The 9052-nt window shown below is 41.7% G+C and overlaps 1 protein-coding gene across 1 annotated transcript; it reads right to left on the bottom strand.

Moving 5' to 3' along the window:
• Positions 1-4178: 4178 nt before the first annotated feature.
• Positions 4179-6839, bottom strand: wdr89 (WD repeat domain 89). Its single transcript, XM_085392331.1, has 2 exons — positions 6657-6839; positions 4179-5940 (listed from the first exon to the last, which is right to left on the bottom strand). Exon 2 carries the CDS (start codon positions 5919-5921, stop codon positions 4785-4787), a length of 1137 nt encoding a protein of 378 aa, XP_085248457.1. The 5' UTR covers positions 5922-5940; positions 6657-6839; the 3' UTR covers positions 4179-4784.
• Positions 6840-9052: the final 2213 nt, after the last annotated feature.

Raw genomic sequence — 9052 nt, 5'->3', positions numbered from 1 at the left:
ACACAGCGTAGCGTGCTGGACGAGCATCTGAACCACGTACAAAGCTGATTGGCTGCAGGGAGCGATGTCCGCAATTGTGATTGGACAGCCAGAACTATCAATCACAACACGGAGAAACGAGGCTCCGAATCCGTCGGTTAGGTAGAGGAGAAGGGACAAGGAAAAAGATCGAGGCAGAGAGCGAAGTACAGTGTGTATGTGTGGAGGCTTCACCAGGCAGCGTGCTGGAATGAGGCTAAACCTGTCCGAGGCCCGGCCCTGCACCTCGCTTCTATGTATCCGCATTTTAACGCTCGTTCTGCCCAATCGTTTATTGCACATTTATAAGTGTTTTTGAAGACCTCCTCACAGCCGAGGCGGTGCTGTGTGAAAGACGAGTGCATTTCAGCCCTAGAACCGAAATTAGAGAGGAACACAGCGAGAGTTACATAACTGATATATAGGTCTGTGAATGCGCTATATAGCTAATGCTAGGGCATGCATGGGTGTTTCCTTTACTCGCTCACGTATTGGTTTTCTCTCGCTTGATAGGTTTTTAAAATAACACATTTGCAAATAGTTTATGCTCCAACTTTACAGCAAATTATACAAATAATTTTTTATTAAAAAAAACAATATACCATATAATTCATATTAGTCACTATACTGGAAACGTGTCAACTGAAGTGCTACATAGGCCTAGCTATATCTTATGTATTTGAATTACTGGTGCATTAACGTGTAAGTAGCAATAATTATTAGTATTAACGCACTGTGTCCAGGGGTAGTTTTATCTAACGTGTGGATTACTGGCCAATTATGAGGCAGTAGGCCGTGTATAAAGGTTTCGCACATTTCATACAAAATAAAAAAAAACTTCATACCCCAGTGTTTTTCTATGACTGTGGTTGCTTTGCTTTTTTAAGTCGTAATTTTAGTGTCATTTTTCCTCATTTTATGTAGTCACAGCATCTCTTGAGAGATTCCTGCGACTTATTCGTGATTTTTTTTCATCTGCTTCCTCATCATTTTCATCCTTCTAGCTGCGTCTCTTTGAGTTTGCTGTTTTGTTATCATTTCCCTCTCTTCTAGTCCTTTGGCATTTTTTAGTCAAACTGGTGTTTCATAGTTTTCAAGGAGTATCTTTGGTGAGTGTAATGTTGGTTGTGATTTTTTATTATTTTTTGGCTTCATTCAGAACTCCACAAGATTTGGTATGTCTTAGGCAGCGAGCATTCTCAGCAGAATCTCTAGTGAAGTGTTTTCTCACCATTGTCACTAAGGACAGAAATAGCAAAACTGCATCATATTGACCAGTGAAACCACACTTTGGTTTTGCCACTGTAACAATGAAGCCTGCTAGAGGCCTTGTTCATACTAACTGAAGTAAAATTACATTCACACAACTTAGAGGAACCATTTCTCTACAGCTGTATTTCCCATATCAACACGTTTTAGTAGTAAAACCTAGTTTGTAGCAAAGTTAGCGTCACATCTACACTGCTAAATTAGGAATCATGGACTTTATCAACAATTTTAAAAGAATGACCTTAGAAATAGTTCTGTATTATGTTTTTTAAGCAGTCAGGGGTCATATCAATTTGGTTATCATATGAGTGAACAAATAATCATGTGGGTGACCAAAAATGAGCAGTTAGGCATACAGTGACTTATCAAGAATATAAACAGATATTTAAAAGAAAAGATGATGTTTCTCCATCACCCCATTCTCAGTAATGGTCTCATTGTGGTCACTCTATAAAAACTGTGTGGCTCCATCACTGTCTTTCAGTAATATCTGCAGTTTAAGTTTACTCTTTTCTGTGCAATTATATATATATACAGATGTGAAGAAGTCAGTTTTCCTGGGGCTTTGCAGTCGTTTAAAAAACCTGTGACTGAGTAGCTCGTAGAACCAATGTTAACAGAAATAGCTCTTTATGGCTTTAATGACTTTATCAGTCTTTCACATCATTGTAGAGGAATTTTACCCAGTCGTCTTCAAAATGTTGTTTCAGTTCATTGGGCATTCGTTTATACTGAGCCTACTTAAGGTCCAGCATTTCAGTCAGCTTGATGCTTTCCTTTTTCAGATATTCTCTTGTAGATCTGCTGCTGTGTTTGGAATTACTGTCCTGTTGGACCATACCCTTGCAGCCAATCTGTTGGACAGATGACCTAACATTTGACTTAAGAAAACTTTGTGTACAGAGGAAGTTGTGGTCGAGTCGGTGACTGCAAGGTGGACGGGTCCTGCAGCTGCAAAACTAGCCCAGGTCATCACCCTGTGCTTTATTATTAGCATTTGTGCTGATATGCTGGTACAAGGCTGTGTACATTTTGGCCAAACATCTCCCCTCTCCTCTCGTCTGTCCAAAGGATGTTGCTCCAGAAGTCTTGTGGTTTGTTCAGATGCAACTTGACAAACTTTAGCCACGCTGCCATGTTCTGTTTTGAGAGAAGAGGCTTTCTCCTAGCAACCCTTGCAAACAAGACATACTTGTTCAGTATTTGCTAATTGTGCTGTCATGAACTTTAACGTTTAACTTGTCTGGGCCTGCAGACTCTGAGCTGTGGCTCTTGGGGGTTTTTGTCATTTCTCTTCACGTTGCACAGTCTGACCCTGGGGTGAATTTGCTGTGATGTCCACTTCTGGGAAGATTGTGGGATTATGTTAATGCACAGCTAAAACCGCCAAAACCTCTGCTGTTACAGGGCTGCTCACGCTTTCTGATGATCAGTTAATCGAGTGCATCTGATCAGCAGCATGTGGCTGCTACTTACCCTCTTAAATCCTGTGGAAGCAGTGAGGGTGTACTTAGTTTCCACAGAGTCCTGTGAAAACTTCACATTAAGGTACCAAACATTTATAGTAAAAAACAGGATGTGAAGTCCTCTCTGAAACTGAGTACATTAGGTACACCAAATTTGGATAGCTTTTTCTTTCCTTTTACATGTAAATATCATTTAGCTTCCAGAGTGAGACTCCAAAAAGACTCGTCTTTGTTTTGTCTGTCTGTATTTACTAATAGAATGTAATGACTCAGCTGATGTTTTCACACTGCAAAAAATTCATAGAGTAATGAATGGTTAAAAGAATGCAAAGATGAAGCCTGAGTCACCGCAATGATCGCTAATGTGAATGAGATTCACCGCATGACTCCACTGGCTAGAATTAAACACACACACAGACACTTGCACTGCCAGTCTAGTTATTCCACTTGCTGCCATTTGAGAAGGATCTTATTTACTATTGACTGCGCCACATCTGTGCCACTTTTTACCAGTATTCTGCCATGGAAACCCTTAAATATGTGCTACAATGGTGTTGGAAGATAATCTGGGCAACTTTACTTTACTACAGTTTACTTTTCTTGTAGTTATTCTGCTCATTTCTGACCTTACTGGGGGGTAGGCCTAAATAGCTCTCATTGTGGGTTTGATCAACCAGAGACTCAATCATGTCAATGCTCAGTGTCAGTAGACTGGCAGTGATATGCTGTTTATTAGTAGTAGTAAATGTGAGAATATGCCAAGCAGGGTTGCGGATTATTACTTCTTTTTTAAATTCATTGATTGATCATTTGATCCATGTAAAACAAACACCCACATCAACATTTCAAAGCTGAGAAATCATAAAAAGTCCTGTATTGCCCAACCATCGATTGCGATACAGCAAAATGAATCAAAAACAGCTGAAAATCTGATGCATTGTTTTTTACAGAAACTGGACACTTCCTGCTCATTTCCAGCTCCAGATTTTTATACTCGACTTTGCTTGAGTAGCTTTGCATGGTTCCAGTGTTAGAATAATGCTTATTTCTCTCATCTGTCTCAAACAAGCTGTTTTAACTCCTCTTCTTTTAAGTCAAACGAAAATTTTAAACAGCAGGTGGGAGGGTCCTCTGTCCCCAAGAGTACCATGTCAGGAGCTGACACTGGAGCTAGTTTTAAATTCTAGTCATTTTTGGTTGATTAACTATTCTATTAATTGACAAATCATTTCTAGTCTAAAACATGAGTGACACCTGTCAAGTAGCTACAAAAGAGCAAGGGTGGCAATGAATGTGAATCCCAGCAGCATACGATTATGATACCAGCAAACAGTGACGTCTCCTCGTCCGCTTTGTGTCGCTTTCTGGAAAACATCAGATGTAAGCAAGCACATAGGGCACAGGACAGATGAATGTGAGAATACAGACATGAAAAGCTGCTTTTATGATTCAATGAACATAAATCACTAAACCAATCAGTGGAAAATGTCCAGCCAAAGAGAACTAAGGCTGTCCAGAGCTCTCAGGATGGTGGCTGGTGATGTGCTGGAACAGCAATTGTAGCCTAAAAACTGAGATGTGCTTCTAGAGAAATGCTCCAGTCCTGTGTGCTACAAATATAATAACTATAAAGACTGATTGTTGTGGTGCAGTCACACAGCATGCCAAAGTTTTTATTAAACACACACAGCTCTCTTCATATTAAAATACTTGCCCTGTTTGTTAGCTGGGGCCACCAGATCTTTATCAAAGACTAAAATACAATTTGCCTTTCAAAGTCACCTGGTCGCAATTTTCCTGCAAGCTGGTTTCTTTGTAAACACTAAAAAGGTCCACATTCAGGCTGCTATGACACACAAGAATATGTTTTGCTTGTAAACAGAACTGCACAGTAAAAACAACAGCATCTATCAACAGCTGAGGCAAAGATGAACACCATTTCATCTGCTTACTGACATCGTCGTCAGCAGCTGAGCTGCTTTAAATTGTAGGACACAGGGCTGCTTCAGTCAGGTTCACTTTGTTCCTCTGCTACGCCGTCTTCTTTTCTCTGTGGTAGCCGTGTTTTTTATGAGGTCTGGATTTGAGTCTTAGAGCTGACTCGCTCTTCATAGACTCCCTTTTCCCTGGTGTGAGCTCCTCTCCACCCGGTTTCCACAGCAGAAGCTGTGCATCCTCCCCCCCGGTGAACAACGCCTCCTCTGCTGCATCCCACAGGAAGCAGCGCACCGTGGAGGCGTGGCCACCCTCTAGGCTCCTGAGCAGATGAAGACCCCTGGCGTCACACTCCATCAGGTGGAGGTCTCCGTTGTTCTTCCCGCCGACCACCAGCAGCTTTTGGGTGTCCTCTAGCCACCGCCCCCCCACCAGGTAGTCCACGCCTCGCCCGTCAGCCAGTAGAGTCAGGCTGCGAGCGTCGGAGGTGCTGAAGATGGTGAGAGGCTCATCTGTATCCAGCTGGCCCAAATCCCACAGGTGCAGCCCCTCATCGTGGCTGAGGCACAGCAGCTGGGTGTAGTTGGCCCCGGACCAGCACACTGAGCTCGCTGATGAGTCGCTGTTGCAGGTGGCGAGCAGCGCATCCTCCTCCGCCCCCCGGCTGAGGTCGAAAACATTAACAAGGCCATCTGTGGAGCCCGAAGCCAGGCGGTCCTTATCCCGGGGATGGAAGCGCACCTGTGTGATGTCATCGCTGTGCGACTCAGAGTATACCCCAAGAAGCCCACCTGCCGGTTTCCTGGAATCCCAGAAAATGAGGAAGCTGTCCTCGCTGTCCACTTGCTCAGTGCCGGCACACAGGAGCATGTCACTGCAGCTCAGGTCGAAGCTGCAGTAACAGTGCGCTGGATCGCTTTTAAACTTCTGGGCTGCCTCCGTCCCGGGTTGGCGGACGTCCCACACGCGGACCGTCCCGTCAGCAGAACCGGAGTACAGGAGGTCAGAGGAGGTGTGGCCAAATGTGACCCCGCAGAGCCGCCCATTGTGGCCTTGATACTCTCCCACTTGCTTCAAAGTGTCCTTGTTGTGCAGGTGGATGGTGAAGTTGGAGCAGGACACCGCCAGAAGGCCACTTGGCTGCAAGGCAACATCCAGCAGGTAGGTGGGTTCCTCCGGACAGGACCGCCTAGCGATGGACAGAACTTTAAGCTTCTCCTCCAAACCCTCCATGGAAGCTCCTGATGAGTTCCTAATGAGATGGAATAATTAAAAAGACACAGAACTCTGATCAGCAAATCCAGCAACTTTGTCTTTCACTTCCTGTCAGTGGTTAAAACCCTGAGATCCACCTGTGCCTGCAACTCATCGGTTTTATAATCTAATACAGAGCTGCTTTTCTACAACTGTGTAATAACCAGCAGTTCCACAGCGGTCTGAATGTGCCCATGTTTATTCATGTGGAAGGAGACTTGTGGGAACAGTTTCTCCCACTCACAGATAATTGTGAATATTCTTCTAAATTATGCAGCAATAACAGTGCTCCTACACCACAGTGTTATCAGTCTGTGTGTAGCTTCACTGGGGAAAATACAAAGTTGTTTTTGTTTTAATATATCCTAAACTTTTTCTTTCTGAAACACCAAAGTAAAACTGCTTACAATTCAGTCTCCTATAACAAGACTCAATAGCAAATGTATATTATCTACAGCTTTCTTTATTTGCTACATACATACGCATATGAGAACACAGCTGATGATGTTTAATAAATTGCCTAATCCAATTTTGTAATTCGGCCCCAAATTAAAACACTTCCAAAACCGCTCCATTATTCATGTTTTAGCTCTAAACACGAGTTTTAGGGATTTTTTTAGAGTTTGGCGCTGGGGTCTGTAGCTCCACGTTCATCGCTCATCGCTGTGTAGTGAATGTTATCGTGTCGCGTGCTGTTAAAGCCGACCTTCCTACCTGCTACAAATGAAGGGAAACTCCCGGTGTGTTACACACTAGTGTTTGGACACGTCCGCCGCCATTCTGGACACAACACAACAGCCCACTGCCACGTTATTACAATAAAAGACTTTGGCGTTAAAGCTCTTAAAAACACGTAACTGAGTTCATTTCACCGAAAACTACGCATGGAGGAAGTGCTTTGTGTCACAGTGTGTACAGACCGGGTGGAAACGTTCTTCATGACATAGTTCCGTTCGTGCGTTTCGTACTTATTACTTTTTTTCATATTCTGTTTTTATCTTTATTTTTAAAATATTTATTATGAATTTATTTCCCTCACAGTGCACTTTATTATAACGTTCCTTGTGAATAGTTTATATTTAATTTTTTTAATAAAATGAAAAATGTGGGAAATGTCACTATTACACTGTGCTTACGTAAGAAAAGACATAAAAACTGTATATATTTACATTTCTTGATTTTTAATTTATCTCAGCTAAAAATTGTGCAAAAATGTCTGTTCTCTCTTTCTCTCTCTCTTTAGAATTTAAAGGGTTTAATGTATCTCTGCAGTGAGTCAGCCAGTCTCAAGGCTTGGATTTAATCAAAGAGCAGAACTGAGACGTTATACTCAACAAGTAAATTACGAGGTCCTTAAACTGAGACTTGATTCATCATGCACCGGGGTTTCGTCTAATTATTTTGCAGAGGAAAGATTAATCAGCTTATTCAAGAAACACAGCTGCCGCGCATCAGAAATATAAATTAAATATGTAAAACGACCTATGAAGCGTTGCAGCAATCTCTTATTGTGTGGATGCTTTAAGCATCCACACTATTGAGTTCCTGTTTCTCTTTATTGTGTGGATGCTTTAAGCATCCACACTATTGAGTTCCTGTTTCTCTTTATACTTTATTATTGTGTGGATGCTTTAAGCATCCACACTCTTGAGTTCCTCTTGGGACTTCCGTACACTTTTTGGCACTTAACTACTTCCACAATTTTCAGCCGATTTTCACCGTTCAAATTTTAAAATATTCTGCTATTTCTGCTAATTCCTGCTATGTCTTTTGGTATTTTTCACTATTATACTTTTTAAAATATTAAGCTTAATTTGTCCCATTGAAATGAATGGGAAACTTCTGCAATTCTGCTAAAATTTGCTTGTTTCTGAAACTTAACTACTTCCTCATATTTTCACGTAGAACAACCATTCAAACTTTAAAATGTTCTCAAATTATTGGGCTATTCAGGTATGATTCAGCTTTCTCAAATCTTTTACCGTTTTACCTTTATGCCTCTTAAAGTTTTCAGTTGCAAAATTGTGATTTTTCACAAAATACATGCGTTGTTATGGTTGCTATGCTCTTGGCTTCCAGTGTGCCACTGAAGCTTTTGCAGTCTTCTCTTCATGTCCGAACAACTGTTTGCTACTTGCTCAATTTTCACTCAACTTCCACAAATTATACATCAAAACGTAGGTATTTTTGCTGGCTTTCAGAAAATGTCACTATCATTGTTGTGGTATTCATAGAACTTTCGCAAATCTCCTCAGACTAACACAAGGTCAGAAAACTCTCCATATAAAGTCAATGGAGAGTTTGTTCAAAATCACCGCTGGATTTCTGTAATGAGAGGCATATTCGAATCGTCATATCTCCTTAACGAAGCAAAGTTAAGACATGAGGCTTGTCCCGGTATATCTTCAGACACTCCTGACGCTCACAATTCAAGAATTTCTTTCTCACCTATTACCGTTCTGAAATGAGTTGGACTTGTTTGAGGGTAGGAAATTCGTCCTTCGCTCAGATTTCTTCAGATTTCAAAGTCTGGAAATGAACCACTTTTTTCTCTCGTCATAACTTTTTGTTGGATTTCCACAGAGACCTGAAAATTTCCATGATTGTTCACCAAAGCCTGCTGTCTCTTACGGTGAAAGAATGATATCGATACTCCAAATAGATTTCAAGTTACAAAGCGTTGTTTGAGGGCAAGTCAAGGCAGTTTTTGCTTCGCTCTACTCAGTTATGGTGCATTAGAAGTCAAATATCTTTAATAATTCATATTTTAATGATAAATTGTAAACACTGGAAGATTCCCCCATGTCTTCTGAACAAAACGGTGTAAGAATGACCGCTCTAGCCCCTACGGTTAGGAAATTATGGTCATTTGTTTGAGGGGAGTCGTCACTATGAGAAATAGACTGCAATAATCCTGTGCCTCTCTGTGCTGCGTGTGTAAAAAGATGCACCTTTTTTGGCGGGAAAACGTAAACAGCCACTCTGATTGGTGGATTTAAATTCGGCAGCTCTCTCCCTCTGTGTGTGTGTGTGTGTGTGTGTGTGTGTGTGTGTGTGTGTGTGTGTGTGTGTGTGTGTGTGTGTGTGTGTGTGTGTGTTTAGTGGGAGAG

Source organism: Rhamphochromis longiceps, linkage group LG19 (genome assembly GCF_057381845.1).
Source record: "Rhamphochromis longiceps isolate RC_006_pf linkage group LG19, R_longiceps_female_GT1.1, whole genome shotgun sequence".
In the NCBI taxonomy this organism is placed as follows: Eukaryota; Metazoa; Chordata; class Actinopteri; order Cichliformes; family Cichlidae; genus Rhamphochromis; species Rhamphochromis longiceps.
The sequence above is the reverse complement of the archived record's forward strand: the minus strand, read 5'-3'. Positions and strand labels throughout refer to the sequence as shown.

What these genes read in the sequence shown, in the direction of transcription:
- wdr89 (XM_085392331.1), bottom strand. Translation starts at nt 5,921, where the DNA reads ATGGAGGGTTTGGAGGAGAAGCTTAAAGTTCTGTCCATCGCTAGGCGG.